The following is an 18062-nucleotide window of genomic DNA, read 5'->3' as shown; positions in this document are numbered from 1 at the left end:
AATGTAATGATATTACATTTTTCTTGTCAACCTAATTATGTTGGCATTAAATAATCATTTGAATATTTTTTTGGCCTGGAGGAAAGCCCAAAAGTGAGACTTCAGCATGCTTTTAAGTGTTCTGAACTGCCATAGAGTAAACACAAATAGTATGTCAATGATATTTGGTATGCAGTTAAAGTAACATTGGAACATCTCATTACCATGATCATTATTGGGCATCTGGAATGTTTCAATGAGAGAGCCAATACAAATATATTGAGATCAACATATTCTCTTCAACAAATAACAAGTGCCAATATCCTTTGTCAATCACCTGGAGTCTAGAATAGAAATAGCAAAGATCTGCCATTGACTCCTTATTTAGGGGACGACCATTTGATATTCAGGGGGGAGGAGAATTTTGAAAATAAATAACTCGGCCTTGATAATCAAAAAAATAAATGGTTTGTTCTGTGGTAGTTTGAAAATAAATTACCTGACTTGCTATGTATTGAAAATAAATAGCTCAGCAGGTCTAATCGAAAGTAGGAGATGGCATCAGATTCTTCATAAATTCACCCTTTTTCCACAAAAAAAATTGGGAAACACTTCACAAATTTTTAAATTATAAAAGTATAAATATTATTTAAATATACTTGAAGGTTGCACTTTGTAAATACAGCTGTTTCTCAAAACACGCCTCTTTTGGTGAGATCTTGAATATTTATAGAAAATTAATTTTGTTTTCATACTGATTCCCAGTTATGCCTTCTGTGTTCCATCTCACAGAGACATAACTTGGGAATGTTACCAGTAAATATACATGTGCATATTGTTTACATTGAAATATGTGGTAACCTTTTAATCGAGGTAGGGGTAGTTAAGACAATTAGTGTTAGTTTAAACTCTGAGAAGTTCAGGGCAAATAAACGTTGAAAATATGCCGCACAGCCCTATATTTTGACCTTTGAAAAAAATGTGGTGCATATGAACTTTCAATCATAGGATAAGATTTTTTTCAAAACTTCATAGTAAAAGTGGTTTTGTTAAGCTGTAAAAGGAGTTCCTATGGGAAATTGCATTGTCAATATTTACAGAAATGCAACCTGAAATGTCTGAAAATAGGTTTTTGTCAAGTAAAAGTTGCAGAAAGCTCGACATAGGGATAGTGATCCGTCGGCGGCGGCGGTGTTAGCTAACTGCTTTAAAGCTTTATATTTTAGAAGTGAAAGACCTGGATGCTTCATACTTTGTATATAGATTCCTCATGTTACGAACTTTTCGTCAGTCACATGTCCAATGTCCTTGACCTCATTTTCATGGTTCAGTGACTACTTGAAAAAAATGTTAAGACTTTGTAATGTTTAATTCTCTCTTATTGTAAGTAATAGGATAACTATATTTGGTATGTGCCTACCTTGCAAGGTCCTCATGCCCGTCAGACAGTTTTCACTTGACCTTGACGTCATTTCTTGGATCAGTGAACAAGGTTAAGTTTTGGTGGTCAAGTCCATATCTCAGATACTATAAGCAATAGGTCTATTATATTCTGTGTATGGAAGGACTGTAAGGTGTACATGTCCATCTTGCAGGTGTCATCTGACCTTGACCTCGTTTTCATGGTTCAGTGGTTATAGTTCAGTTTTTGTGTTTTGGTCTGGGTTTTTTTATACTATATGCAATAGGTCTACTATATTTGGTTTATGGCATGATTGTAAGGTGCATATGTCTATCTGACAGGTGTCATCTGACCTTGACCTCATTTTCATGGTTCAGTGGTCAAAGTTAAGTTTTTGAATTTTGATCTATTTTTCTAATACTGTATGCAATAGGTCAACTAAATTTGGTGTATGGAAATATTTTATGATCTATATGTCAGTCGCGCAGGTTTAAGTTTATTTGACCTTGACCTCATTTTCACTGTTCATTTCTAAGTGTTAAGTGTTTGTGTTTTGGTCTGTTTTTATTAATTTATAAGCAATAGGTCAACTATATTTGTTTAATGCTTAGTTTACAAAAATAAATAACCGATCCAAAAAAAAATCCTCTGCCATACTTCCATGCTCAGAGAGATATATCCAAAATATTGCGTGGGAGGAGAAAGATTGAAGAAATGTATAATGCAGGAACTACGGTTGTAAATGAATATATATTACAGCTGTATCAAATTACCGCCTTAAAACAGGAATAAACAATATGACCTTTTTCCGGTGATGTAACACAACAATGGTACAGGAAGACATTTTGTTTTTAAATATAAGTCTGTTTGTTGAATACACTAACATCCAGTATTATAGTATTAATGAATGGGTGTTTTTATAATGGCCCTGTTATATGTCCAAGGTCTGTAATAATGGTCGAGGAAGTCTGTAATGACCCGAGGCAACGCCGAGGGCTATTACAGACATCCGAGGCCATTATTACTGACCGAGGACATATAACAGGGCCATTATAAAAACACCCATTTCTTAATACATTTATTAACCAACTGACCAAAAGTGTATGTGTTGCTGCTAACTTGATGTACGGTCTTACTCTTTTAATGACAGTTTAGTTTGAACAAAATAATTTGTACTTCACCATTATAAAGCTTTAAATATACCAAATATCCAAGATATTAAGTTGAAAGAGATATGTGTTAAAAAACAGGATGAACAGCGATCCCTTTATATGGTTCTTTAATGTTGGTTGCTGGTTACTAAATTAAATAAAATACAAAAAGGTATTATACTCTTTACAACTTAGTTTTATTAACTTTATTAAAAACCCTAACAAGGCTTAATACAGACAAACTGGGCATTAATACAGGGCCATTACAGAAAAACAGGGCCATTACAGAAAAAACAGGGCCATTACAGAAAAACAGGGCCATTACAGAAAAAACAGGGCCATTACAGAAAATATGTAATTTTTAATAAACAGTCACTTTTGGCAATAATGCACTTAGTTGGTTAATAAATAACTATATATACATATATTAAAAATAATATTGTCTCATTATTGTGAACACAACACAAGAACAAACTATCGAAATCAATTGAAAAAAAAGACTTTTAAGATCAATACAAAACACACAAAAACCTTAAGATGTCAAACGTTTTTTTTTTGTACGAATAACAAATATTTTCTTTGGTACAAGATAATAATTAAAAGTACAAAGTCAAGAATGGTCCAATTGTTTTTCTTATGGTAGCCTTTTACAGTCTAGGCATATGGTATATACTTATATAAGAATTCTAAAATCTCAATGTACATGCAATTTTGAACCAGTTTAGCAAGTTATCTAGCTGAGGGATATATAAATTGCTCTTAATAATCTATGTTTAACCACAGAATTATGGTTTATACAAAACAAAAGCAATATTGTTAGATTTGTATCTAATGCACGGAAAGTTAGATGTTCGCAATCAGAAAGTAGCATTTTTAATTATCATCAAATCCAAGGTCGTAACCTCATTCATTAAAAATATAACTTAGGTTCAGTACTGGCCCACACAAGAATGTTATTAATGACCAATCAAAATGTTGAAGACGACATATTGGTGTATCACTGAATGAATCAAATTACTGATTATAAACTAACTCTTAAATAATTTTAATAAAAAAAAATCGTCTTCGAAAGGTAAATTTATCTCATTTTAGAAACAATAATCTCGATGCTTTTCTTCAAGCACTATTAATATACTCAGCATAAATACCAGGATTAAGTTTTGTATTTACGCCAGACGCGCGTTTCGTCTACAACAGACTCATCAGTAGACTATCGAACCCAAAAAAGTTAAAAAAGGCCAAATAAAGTACGAAGTTGAAGAGCATCTAGGACCAAAATTCATACAAGTTTTGCCAAATAAAGCTAAGGTAATCTATTCCTGGGGTAGAAAAGCCTTAGTATTTAAAAATTCATAAGTTTGGTAAATATTTAATTTATAATCATGACCATATCAATGATAACTCAAGTCAACACAGAAGTGCTGACTACTTGGCTGGTGATACCCTCGGGGAATTAAAACTCCACCAGCATTGGCATCGACATAGTGGTTGTAAATAAACTCATCATAGATACCAGGATTAAATTTTGTATTTTCGCCAGACTCGCGTTTGTCTACAACAGACTCATCAGTGACGATCGAATCCAAAAAAGTTTAAAAGGTCAAATAAAGTACGAAGTTGAAGAGCATTGAGGACCAAAATTCCTAAAAGTTTTACCAAATACAGCTAAGGTAATATATTCCTGGGGTAGAAAAGCCTTAGTTTTTAAAAATTCAAAAGTTTTGTAAACAGTTAATTTATAAATATCAATGATAATTCATGTCAGCACTGCTGATTACTGAGATGGTGATACCCTCGTTAAACACATTTTGCATAATGTGAAGCAGCAATAACTTTGGCACCAATTTTCTTCGTATACAAATGGAACGTCGGGATCAAATAAGACTACAAACCTAATCCGTCTGTTTGCTGATGATTGCACCATCTATCGGCCAATCAGAACGATAAAAGATCAAGCCATCATTCAAAACGATCTGACTACACTGACGAAATAGGAAACAGAAATGGAAAATGGAATTTAATGTCAGCAAATGCAACGTGATGCACCTAACAAAATATAAAAACCCCTATCAAAGAACCCTAGTACATGCATGGGAAACAACTAGAAGCAGTCACAGAGAAGAAATACTTGGGAATTACCATCAAAGATTACCTTAGCTGGAACCTACAAATAAACAACATTGTAGCCAGTACAAACCAAGCGCAAAGGATGCTCAGCAGAAACATAAAAAATGCTCCACAACAAACAAAAACCAATGCTGTCAACGCACTTATAAGACCAAGAGTGGAACATAGCGCAGCCATATGGGATCCCTATACGCAAGAAAATATTGACAAAATAGAGCGGGTACAAAGAAGAGCAGCTCGCTATATTTTCAACGACTACAGTAACGAATCGAGTGTCACAAGCATGATAAGCAAGCTTAGCTGGATACCTCTATACAAACGAAGAGTGAACATCAGATTATGCCTATGTTACAAAATTGTAAATGGACTAGTAGCAATTCCAACAGATACTTACCTCATTCCACTAAATAGAACATCAAGACACTACAATACCATGGCATACACCATCTTCAGCCCAAGACATGATTACTACAAATTTTCATTCTTTCCAAGAACAGTAATAGCATGGAATAAATTACCGGAATCGACGGCAAAGCTCCCACTATCGAAGCTTTCAAGACACTTGTTACCTAGATGATGGAATGTTTTTATCCTGCACCAACTGTACAGCATGTACCGTATTTTCTTTTTTGATCTTTAATCTTTTATTGTAAATAGACATTACCAACAACTACGTAACGCACAAGTATTGAGTACTCATTATTGAGTTTAACTACTATATCTAAGAAGAAGAAGAAGAAATACGTCTTTTACCTGTCATGCATATGTCCCTATTATTGTTTAAGATTTATAACTTATCAACTGCGGTTAATTCATACATTATGCTTGCAGTCAATTAATATCTTTTCATTCTACACTCAGACTGATCAGTGATTCCTATTTACCTGTACACATCACAACACACTGACATCTCTGAGTCGCTAAAAAAAGACTATGCGAATTGTCTGAACAGTAATGAATTTTCTACTGTTGATTAGTATGAACATAAATTAACTATTTTTTATTAGACTTGTTCATATGATCTTAACAACGATCTAATTACCGTTTCTGACTAAAATTCATTTACTTAATATTAAGAGAGTTCGCTTCTCATTTTCAAAGTAATTAACTTTGCTTGATTTCGAGATATTAGTCATTGAAATTTTGGCGGGAAAATATTCTCTCTTGACTTTTCTTTGCTTTATCATTAACAAGTTGAAATTCTCAAAAACTGTTGGAAAGTAATAAAAAATTTAGAAGACTTTTACAGATGGCTTATCATTATACATGAAAAAGATTTACAAAAAGAAAAATGGGGGTCACCAGGCAATTTTTTTCAAGGCATTCAAATGGATAAAACCAGAGGATTCCGAAAATCTGACAAGCCAGCTTCCTTAATGTATGTTTGGTGAGCTTCTCATCAAGTTTGATAAGAGAGAGGTTTGAGATACAATAAAACAAACAAAATACAAACCAAACAATTGATTAATATCGTCAGGTGTTCACGTGCCTGACTTAATAGAACAACCATTTCACTTCAAAAAGAGGGAGGGATGTGTTTTTCCCAAAAAAAAATATTCTGATTCCCAATTTGATGAAAATGCTGAATCCAGATTTTCCGCTTGAAGTGTTCAATTTTGAAAAAAAAAAAATTGATCGATAGCGTCGAAAAACTAAAAAAAAAAAGAAGAAAGTTTTCTGACTTAGACAAAAAATGTATACCCCTTTGAAGCTAAATAGTTGCTGCCTTAATACGTTATCTTCTGAATATTATTTGTCCATTTTTAAATGGAGTTTCAAGTGGGACTTCTTCCTCTATTGTACAAAATCATGGAATATCATATTATCTGATTTCCATCTTATTGACTTATACCCAATAGTGTCTTTTATTCTTGTATATGCAATGACGACTTCTGGTCTATTTATCAAAGTGACTATCGTGCGTCTTTGCATGTGTATCTTGAAATGTATATACAATCTAGGGAAACATAAAGTGGGTTCAGAATTGTTTTATCTCTCCTTCTTTACAGTCAAATGTGTTCGACGTTTTTTTTTAGACATACATAAAGGAAACAGTAGTAAACTGCTATTCAAATTAAAAAGTCATACATCGATTAAGAGAAAACAAATCTTTACAAACTGAAACCGAAGTATAAGAGAAAAACAACGGAACAACAGAAACACTGAACTGCAACAAAAACGCCAACATACATAATCAAAGTGATGGAAATCACTCATGGAAAGATTGGAAGAATAGTTTGAATAATTTCATATCGTTATGGCGTGGATAAACAAGAACATGAATAAAGCACTATTTCTGACAATTGCATTAACTGTAGGTCTTTATAAGGAAAAGTGCTTTTTCAGTATGAAGATAAAATGAGCTCAATTTAACTCTTAATTTGCACAATTTTATTTAATCTGCAGTTTATATCCTAAGTAAATAATGTTCCCTGTTTTGAACATGTTTTAAAAAAAATTGCAAATCAACAATTCAACTAGTAAATTTTACCAACTATTCTTTTAATGCATATTAAAGACCAACAGATAAACTTGAAGCTAAGAACTTTATAGTGTCAACAAAAATAATCTAAATAAGTTGTTTTGGGGCATTTTCTAAGTTGAAACAAAGGTTATATGACATTGAAGATTAGAAGTTGTAGAGAGCCTTTTGATCAATTAATAAAGTATTTTTCAGCACAGGGCATTGAAAATGTACTTCTTTTATTGAAATTTGGATTCTTTCTTGATTGCAAAAATATATATTAATTTCTTAAAAATATTCAAATGCCTAAAATTGTGAATAGAAATTTGACAAAAAAATGTTGATGGGGAATGAACTTAAAAAAAAGGTTTGTTATATTTAAAAGTTTTAAAATTTTACTATCTGTTTCAAGCCAATTACTGATAAAAAAATATAAATGAACTAACCTAGATTCTTGATTAATTACAGATGATTATTTGAAATTTTTCATGTAAAGTATAGGTCTTACTTGAATACCTTTTAAATATTCATATTTATTTTTATATTTTTTCAAAGATCTTGTTAATCCTTAATTAATCATTTATCTTTCAAACATAATTTATAGGATCACCATATGTAGTATAGATCAAAAGTAACAGGCAATGGATAAATTCTCCTTATATATCAAACATCTAATATACACATTTGTGTATTCAATTATGAGGTCAAATACTTGTTAATTAAGAATTAGATGTATATTGAATGGTCTTGTATAATTATGTAAGACAGAGGTTGATAGGTAATGTGGTCAATTTGATTGGCAGTTTAGGAGGTGGAGTATTGTATTAAAGGTCCACCTGGTATCTGATTGTTCTGTTATAATGACAGTTGTCAATCATACTAGTATTGTATCAATACTCACTTACTTAATCAAACTGATTAAAAAAGCCTGCACATCAACATATCTTAATGAGATACATTATTGAATGAACTGCTCCAAAAATATACCCATTTTTTCACAGTTTATATGTGTATTATGTGCACATGCATGAGAACTAAAGGGAACTATATTTCAGTGTGAATACATAAATTTAGTAGCTAACCTGTCGTGTTGTTAGGGAGGCCGGTGCCTAAGGAAAGATTTAGAACAAGTTCCAATCTTTCCAAAAACGGACTATTTGATAACAACTGCCATATTCCTGACTTGGTATCGGGTTTTTTTAAGACAAAATGATGGAATGAACCTTGTTTTTTGGCTAGCTTCTATGACGATGTTAAAAATGTCGCTAAATGACAACACAACGTCACAGGAATACAGTACAAACATATGCTTAAACACTCAACACAGAGAAATGCACAGAAGATTAATATGATACAATATTACAACATGTGAACCACACAACAGGAACTGTCATCTCCAATTAACAACATCCTTGGACACCACAAACGGTGATGTGTTTTAGTGACGTAAATTTAATCTTGAAATTCATACAATTATATGGAACACGATCCAAATTTTTACATTTAGTTTCTTGGAAGGCTATTTTAAATTAATGATGTGACGACGGCATAATTATCTGGAATACCATAATACTTTATTCAGGGAATAGGTACCAGACTTATTATTTGATACGCCAGACGCGCGTTACGTCTTCAAAAGATCTATCAGTGACGATCAGATCAAAAATAGTTTCAAAGCCAAATCAACACAAAGTTGAAGAGCATTGATGACCCATAATTCTAAAAATTTGTGCAAAATACAGCTGAGGTAATCTATGCCTTGGATAAGAAAATCCTTAGTACTTTGAATAATTTAACTTTTGCAAACAGTTAATTTATGAAAATGACATATAATTAATATTCATGTCAACACGGAAGTGCTGAATTATGGGCTGGTGATACCCTCGGGGACGAAACGTCCACCAGCAGTGGCATCGACCGAGTGGTGTGAATAGTTATCAAAGGTATCAGGCTTATAATTTGACCCCCCCCCCCCCCCCCCCATTGAAAATGGAAATTAACTCGACTATACTTACAAATAAAACATATGTTGAATGTACCGAAATACAGAATTCAAACCACAAACCACAAGCCATAACACAATATCTAACCAGACTACAAAAGAAACCATCATAATTAAATACATGAATGTTGGATGTATAAATACCGACACACGTAGTATAGCTATGAGAATTTACTATGGAAACACAGTCATATTCGGGTATACGTCACATTCGGTACTTAGCAGACAGACGACGTAGATGGTAATCCTCAATCTAAGTCGTGGTAAAATGGATTAAACGCTCGACACATGTCCCCAATATTATACACAAGAAATTAGAATTGAATACATATATAATAAAGGTTTAAATGTTTTTAAGAACATGAACAATGTAAACAAAAACAATGTTAAAGTATACTTCAAATCATTTACAATTGTTTTGGATACAACTACACTGCTGTGGAAGTATAAGTTCATATTTTTGCCATTTCTTCCATAATCCTGTACAGTAAAACCAAATATCATACGTCCTCGGTGCTGCAGGTAGACATTTGTATGACTGGCTACTGAAACACGACCCCCTTAAAAAGATAACAAGATAGTTTTTACTTACTGAGTTGGAAATACAAATAAGGAATAACATTATCGATGTAGACTTCAATTTCAATTCATGGAAACAAAAAGAAAAGTTTAAACAACGCGATACGCTTGAAGCTTTTCCAATTTAACTGTATCTGATGCGCATTTCGACAATTAATGTCATTTCCGTGATGCTCGAGGTTAAAAATACTGAAAAACAAGTTTGAGCATAATCAGGCCGTCTTAATTGTCTTAAATTTTGTCATTTGGGGGCCTTTTATAACTGCTTAAACGGTATGGGTTTTGTTAATTCTTGACGGTCATATACGCTGCTCAAGAGATGTTTCCATTCTAGTCATATCGATTCTCAGACGAATGGATACATGTCTCATTGGCGAGCATACCACATCTCCATGAGAGCACACATCTCTATCACTAAATAGCATTCAACGCAAAAAAAAATGTATCACTCGAATAATAACGAATCCCCAATATTCACTTGTCGTGATTCTTTGACATTGTTTATGAAAGAAAGAAAAAACAATTGTCCTCAAAATGGTATTTCGAGTGTTTTTACAAAATATTATTCTAAATTGTACAATTCTTATGTTTAATACAAACATGTAGTTTTAATTCGAGTTTCGGAATTCTAATAACAGACAAATCATTTACGCGTATACTGGAAATAGTGTTCTAACTTTCTTGTAATGAACGCAGCATTGATCAAGCGCGCCCTACATTTTCTTTATATACCGACTGCCCCTGACGTGCAGAACGGAATTAATGAGTTATATACTTATAGATAAAAAAGATCAAAAGATCAAATATTGAAACCGTTATGATAAATATATTGAAGTTAAAATGAAGTCAGCTGTCATGACACCATTCCAGAAACAATATATTTATCATTATCCAACACATGGACAAAAAAGAAGACAGTTTTGTAAATTTTGCACAGATTGACATTCTGAATAATACAAGTATACTTACGAGCATAGTTTGAATGACAATTTCTTGTTTTTGAAGCCATTATGAACCCAACACTCAGTTCCTTTATAAGCAACTTTATCTTTGAATGTGAAAAAGCGTCTAGTTGCAGTGCATGCATTCTCATTAGTAATATTATTTGAACTTACAGTCGGTGAGAACTGCCAGTTATTTTGATGATCTGTGGATTTCTGCACCTTGCTGTTCATTGGAATATGCTGTACACCCGTAAATTTGTTAACGGGTACATTTTCCCAATCTGTTCGAGGATTTGCGGGTACACTAATTGCATTTGAAAACCGAGTATCAGGTTCATTCGGAGAAGTAAATTGGTGATTTGAAGGCATACTAATTACACCTGGAAATTGAGAATTTGGTACATTCCGTGAATTAGTTTGGTGATCTGAAGGTATGCTTTTAACACCTGGAAACTGAGTATTTGGTACATTCCTAGAACTGAATTGGTGATTTGAAGGTATACTTATTACACCTGGAAATTGAGTATCAGGTGCATTCCGAGAATTGGATTTGTGATTTGCAGGTATACTAATAACACCCGGAAACTGAGTATCTGGAACGTTTCGAGTTTTAGCTTGGTGATTTGCAGGTATACTTATAACACCCTGAAATTGGGTATCAGGTGCATTGCGAGAATTGGATTGGTGATTAGCAGGTATACTAATGACACCTGGAAACTGAGTATCTGGTACATTCCGAGAATTAGTTCGGTGATTTGCAGGTATGCTTATGACACCTGGAAACTGAGAATCTGGTACATTACGAAAATGTGTTTGTGTAGCCGCTTTTTTCCCACCAGCCTTTTCTTTTAGCTCATTAAACTCGTTTTCAGATATTTCTATGACTCTCCCTTCCTTGTCCTTACCATGCGTTCTTTTCAATGTCTCAAAATCTGCTTGACTTATTTCCATTGGTGGTCCCATATCCTCTTCTAATGGGCTTCCAGAGAAACCAAAACTGAAATCAGCCAATAAATCAAAAGCAATAATATGCATGCTAATTAATTGAGAAAATATATAAAACGTGTATTAAAATAGATGGGGTATCTAAATTATGATCCATAGAATTTTTTAATAATTTGCCAAAATGTAGTTTATATTATGCTTTTCAAATTAAAAAAAATAATAAAAAGAATGGGTCATGGGGCTTATTTTCACGCTGCATGTTGCTCAAAATTGACCGATTTTGTATAGATTATGCATGGAAAATACAATTTTCTGCCATAAAACGAAAAACAACACCATAGAGTATTGAGATAAAATATGAGAAGATAGCTTCCCCTTATGTGACAATGTTGGAAAAAATTGAATCAAACAAAAGTTTTCTGTTTTTTTTGTAAAATGCAACATAACTATTATAAAAAATGTCATTTTCTATATTTAAATGAAAATTCTTACACATGAATTAGCTACAACTCTCAAAATTTGCACATTCTATTAAAGATATTTCTGGTATTTCAAAATCCAAGATGGAGGAAGACATTCTATCTACCTTAATCACGTTTTAAGAGAAAAGATTTCATAACTAGACAAAGTGACCCCCCCCCCCTTACTTCACTCTGAAGTAACTGTATTATAAGAAAAGTCAATGTGAGACTTTCCTTGAGATATTATTGTGTCTGGGAGACACAAATGATGCCCCCGCAGATGCAAAGTCTTATTTTGAAATACACAAAGTTGATCATGGGAGCACATAGGTTTATCGTTCACTGTCGGACTACACCTGGTACAAATGAAAGCTACAAAAAAGTTCAACTTTCTCCCAAAAGAGCAATTATTAATAAAATCAAAACTCTGAACACATCTTCAATATATGTACCAACAGCCAGCAAAGTGAAAACAACCTAGCATTCAAACTGTAGGAGGAGTTTTGCGGAATAACTATATACCCATAATGAGAAGGACGGACGGACAGGGGTAACAAATATAAACTTTCAGTTGCTGGGGCATAAAAATGAAATTGATATTGAAATTATTTGCGACAAGACGATGAATGAATATGACAAAGAATAAGCTTCAAATACAACTTCTTTCTTTTTCTCATTTCAAAAATGTAAAAATTATTACTAAATTGCAATGAGTAATCTTTAAATTGGCATATCTAGTACATGCAATATAGCGTGACTGCTATTACACCCCAATTTTCTTACTATCATATGACGGTATGTATTATTATTGTTTATGTAGAAAACAAACAAAAAACCCATTTAGCATTCATAAGATAAAACTACATTACACGATTATTATCCCGAAATGACATCTGAGCTGTCATAATTAAATTTAAGTAGCGAGCATCTCAAGTTTAAAAGACCAAAATTTAATTACAGTTGTAGTTTACAGATTGATGCAAAAATAAAATGAAATATTAAGAACGGTTTAAATCAGATATAAGTAAAAATATGAAATTTAGATGTGTCGTACTGCGCGATCAAAGATGGTAGGAAGAACAAACGACAGGTCGAACAAAGGTATATAAAAAATACGTCCCGTCTAAAAAAAAACCAACACAATACCAATTCCACATCTATTGGAACAGATTTACGCCATCAGGAATTACTCAATCTTTCTCAGGATTAACACAATTACTAGCACACATATTTTGCGAAGAACATCACGTACTATGAACGATTGCTAATTTCGGTCTTAACAAAGGAGTAGGTCCGGTAAGGGCCGATTTTGGCCTCAAATTTCAGGTTCATCTGACGAAAGATTTTGAACACTTTGTTTAAGTGTTTATTTCAGTTGATTTATTTAGTTTTGTGATTTTTTTTTTAAATGATTTTGTCATTAAAAACGCCCCGATTCAAGCTTAAATATAAAAAATCTATCAAATATGCCAAAAAAATTAACTTTTCAGATGGTTTTGTCAAAAATGAAAGTGGCCGCATCCGTGTTCATCATCAACCTTTACATATGTTATGTATTATCATAAAAAACAACTAACATTTCAAAATTAAGAATGAACACAAATGCGGCCACTTTCATTTAAGACGGAAACCAGTATTCAACTATTCTGAGATGACATGATATATCATTAATCATCTGTATTTACTTTTATAGGAATTTTGGATTGAAGTTCTATTCAACTTTAAATTGATTAAGTTCTCTAATAAAATTGAAAATGACAATGGAGAATGTGTCAAAGAAACAACCAAAAAAATGCAGAATATTTTTGATGAGTCTTAGACGAAATGTGAGCCTGTTGTACCATATAATAAAGCCAACCCCATTCTTTAATGAGTTTTTTCCTCCACCTCCACCGAAATTGCCATCTAGTCAATACAGTGCAACTCGTCTTAAGTTATGATTTTGATTTTGATTGTTGTTGTTGTTGTTGATCTGTACTCTCGTTCCTTTTGATTTGTACTCATTGATTGTCCTCCAAGATTTAGATTACTCGTGTCCCCTGTATAGTCGGCAAGTTAAATGTTACTTGTTCTTAAACATTCAGTTCTCTACCGGTTTTTTTATATATCTGTTTCTATAATTTGAACGAGTTTTAATCAGACAGACATCTCACATTTGTACATCTTATTATTAAAACAAATTAATAAATAATAATTTTACCCCATAAAACGCAGGAGAAATCTGTTTGCTGTCAACTCTATGTTTTCATCAAAGATCTGATTGACTTCTCTAAAAGAATATAAAAATTGAAGATAAAATGCAGGTGACAACGTATATCACGTGAAAATATTGAAAATTAGAATAAATTTACATACATGTATATGGATACTTTATTTAATGATAAAACTTTCCAGTTTTTTAATGGTACAAGACATGCTAGATAAGACGACAGATTTCGTTCCAATACAAAGTCTTGGGCATAATAGTGTGAGGGTCGCAATTGTTCATGTAACATTGACGAAAACATTAAAAACATGAACATACTCTAAATGATTTCGAAGCGCATTATAAGTTTGATAACGTTATCTTCACCACGAACAATCAACTTCAAACGTCAAACAGCTAAATATGTATACAAACATGAGAAGTTGAACAAAAATACCCATGAATGAGCAATATCTGTTTTTGTACCTTAATAATTTGTATGGTGTGGTTTTCTTTCAAGAATCATTCTATATTTCAATATATTTTACTGATTACAGTTTCGTTTTCATTTTTCAAGAAAAAGAAATATTATACAAATTAAAAAAAGAAATTACGTGTTTCTTTTGTGTCTTCTTAAACCAGTGATCTTTGGTAGATTTCTTTTAGCTATTCTTATCTGTTTTCTAATCCCCCAATTGCGTCTGAGCTGCATTATTATTTCTCTTCTACAAGAAATGTTAAGTTTATGAATAATGAAAATGATAAAGAAAAGTCCGTTTCAAGTTGTTATAATTACTATCATGATTTTTGGCTTTGTTTCTTTATTTCATATGCAGAATACTTGATGGCAAGATCGAATAAAATAGCATCGTTGATATATTAGGACGCTATGACGTAAATCAGGTGAAAACTTCCTTGAATAGATCTTAATGCATATTTGTATTATGAAACTCAATTGTTAACCATAATTGTATTCACTGTTGACATGTGTTTTGTACACAGGCAAATTTCACTCACATCAATTTCACGTGAATTTAAATTCATGTGAATCTCACGTGAAATTCACATCAATTTCACCTCAAACGAGCTTATACGTGAAACTCACGTGAAAACAATTTTTGTGAGTTTCATGTGATTCTCATGTGAAACTCATGTGAATTTCACATGAAAATCACGTAAAATTTTTTCATGTGAAATTCACATGAATTTTTAAAATAGAGTAATTCAAATAACATCTAAATTTTCAAATTTAATTAAAATCATGAAAAATATCAAATTTTTTTGTTGTAAATTTCACGTGAAATTCATGTGAAAAATTTCACATCAGATTCATGTGAATCTCAATTCACGTGAAATTAACATGAAAATTTTCACGTGAGTTTCATGTATAAGCTCGATTGAGGTGAATCTCGCGTGAAATTTTTCATGTGAATTTCACGTGAGATTGATGTGAAATTCATATGAGCAAATTTTGCCTGTGTAATGGACAGTGGTATCACTTTCTAAATTTGTTTGACAAAAAGAATTGTCCGATATATTTACGTGCATTATTTACAAATAATGTTCAGTCACTTTACGATTATTTGAAATTTTCTGTTGACATTAAGGATGTACTTAGGTGAGGTTTGGTGTCAGATATTCAGAATCCTTTGTGTTTTTCTATGCGATACAAGGTAAGATATTTTGCCCCATAATACCTATTTATCTTTAAACATAAGATTTGATAACTCATAAAAGTTCATTTGACAAAATTTGAGCAGATTCTTGATGTTTTATCTTTTGATTTGAAACCCGAATATTACCAATGCAAATATAAGGTAAAAGTCCGAGTCAGCCTTTTCCCGTCATATTTTATAAATCAAATATCTGGAAAAGGAGCTCCATGATCGACCTGTCTATATTTTTTTTAACTTATTTTGAATCTTAACTAATACTCTTTCATATTAGAGTATCAATTTCAAATTCTTGATTTATTTATTTTTACCCAAGATCACCTATGTACATCCTAAAAGAGTAAAAGATTAAACTAATCTAATTTTCTTAATAAGAAATTATACTGACATACTTTGGGTAAGGATCGCTGCTGTAATAGGTTGTTATATCAGGTCTGTTTGAAATACCACTGCACGCTGTTTCAATACTCACAATAACGTTCAATAGTACGAACACTAGCTCCAACAAGACGTTATTATTCTAAAATAAATATACATAAATAAGAAACCCATTGCATTGCATTACTTGATCATGTTGTTGTTCAGTATTTGTCAGTATGACTTCTTATAATGTGAATGGTACATACATGTACCCTTCTAAAGTCATGTGATGCTTCAAATTAAACAAAACGTTTGATATGTTTTGAATAGTTTTACTATAAAAAATCTTTTTTTAGACATTCTTTTCAACGTGAATACTATATTTAATTGAAAGGTTCAGAAATCCGTTCTCTTCATATTTTAATTGGTCAAACACTTTTCCGTACGCAGATACATCTTTCGTAAGACATCACACAACGCAAGTGCATGGGTAAAACCGTGATGAAAGAAACGTTAACAAACGTGTCAGGAAGATAGAAGTATTGATTATGAAATAACTAAAAAGTAAAACCACAAAAATACTGACCTCCGAGGAAAATTAAAAACGGAAAGTCCCTTATCAAATGGCAAAATCAAAAACTCAAACACATCAAACGAATGGATAACAACTGTCATATTCCTTACCTGGTACATGCATTTTTTTTAATGTAGAAAAGGGTGGATTGAGCCTGGTTTTGTAGCTAGCTCAACCTCCCACTTGTATGACAGACGCATCAAATTCCATGATATGGACAACGATTCGTGACCAAAGCAAACAGACATAATCGGTAAAAATGTCAAATATACATCAGTCAACATTGTTTTATAATCTTTATCATTAGGTATATTTCAAATGTTTTCCACGTGCTCCTGACTCTGTGACGACTGCTTATCTAAAGGTAACATCAGGTATACATCGAAACTTAAACACGAATGTCAATAAGCAGCCAAAGTTTTCGTCAATAATCACATAATAACATATTTTTTGGCATCGAATATATTGTTTTATTATTTATAATGGATTTGTTATCAATGAAAAAAAATACGTGCACATAGGACTTAGTTATTTATGCATGCCATGGTTCAATACTTTTCTTAACATCATAATTACCAGAAGCTCGTTTCATATAACTTTCAGCAAAGGTTCCCCAAATTTTTTTCTAGTCTTAAAATATATATAGTTAATGGTTCTGCGAGATGCTTAAAGGCACATTCAGCGTCTAGTATCAATAAAGGCAACAGTAGTATACCGCTGTTCAAACTCATAAATCCATGGACAAAAAACAAAATCGGGGTAACAAACTAAAACTGAGGGAAACGTATTAAATATATCAATGAGAGATATGATCGAAAAAATAAGACATACACGTGATACAAAATTAAGACGGCGGAAATTATTCATTGTAAATCCGTGGGTGTCTTTTAGGAATGATTTTTTTAATAGATATCAATGTTTTTTGCCATTTTGTTGGTTAATTCCCTTTTTCAAAATTCTGAAGAAAAAAAATTCAAATTGTAATGCCCTGATCATTAAAACGAGTGTAAATCTCAACACTTAGTTAGTTTAAACATATTTATTTATAGTGGATTGGGAAACAAGTTTTACAACTTATATTGATCCCTTTCCACTTTGCGGGTGCGAGTGCTGCCATGTAGAGGCATTAGCCTGCTCTTTTCGAAATCTACAAGGGTGTCTTTTACGTGCAAGAGATATGGCACTCTCTTAACACGGGTCAGCCATTTATCGTCCC

The 18062-nt window shown here is 32.3% G+C and overlaps 1 protein-coding gene and 1 long non-coding RNA gene across 2 annotated transcripts; one reads left to right on the top strand and one right to left on the bottom strand.

Annotated features, from left to right (window-relative positions):
• Nucleotides 1-4618: 4618 nt before the first annotated feature.
• LOC139487097 (uncharacterized) lies at nucleotides 4619-5236 on the top strand. Its single transcript, XM_071272123.1, has one exon. It carries the CDS (start codon nucleotides 4619-4621, stop codon nucleotides 5234-5236), a length of 618 nt encoding a protein of 205 aa, XP_071128224.1.
• Nucleotides 5237-9461: 4225 nt separating this feature from the next.
• On the bottom strand, nucleotides 9462-11171 carry LOC139520032 (uncharacterized). Its single transcript, XR_011663799.1, has 2 exons — nucleotides 10674-11171; nucleotides 9462-9685 (listed from the first exon to the last, which is right to left on the bottom strand). It is a non-coding gene; the product is annotated as an uncharacterized lncRNA (long non-coding RNA).
• Nucleotides 11172-18062: the final 6891 nt, after the last annotated feature.

This window comes from Mytilus edulis, chromosome 1, assembly GCF_963676685.1.
Source record: "Mytilus edulis chromosome 1, xbMytEdul2.2, whole genome shotgun sequence".
Lineage (NCBI taxonomy): Eukaryota > Metazoa > Mollusca > Bivalvia > Mytilida > Mytilidae > Mytilus > Mytilus edulis.
This window is presented reverse-complemented; position numbering and strand designations above follow the sequence as displayed.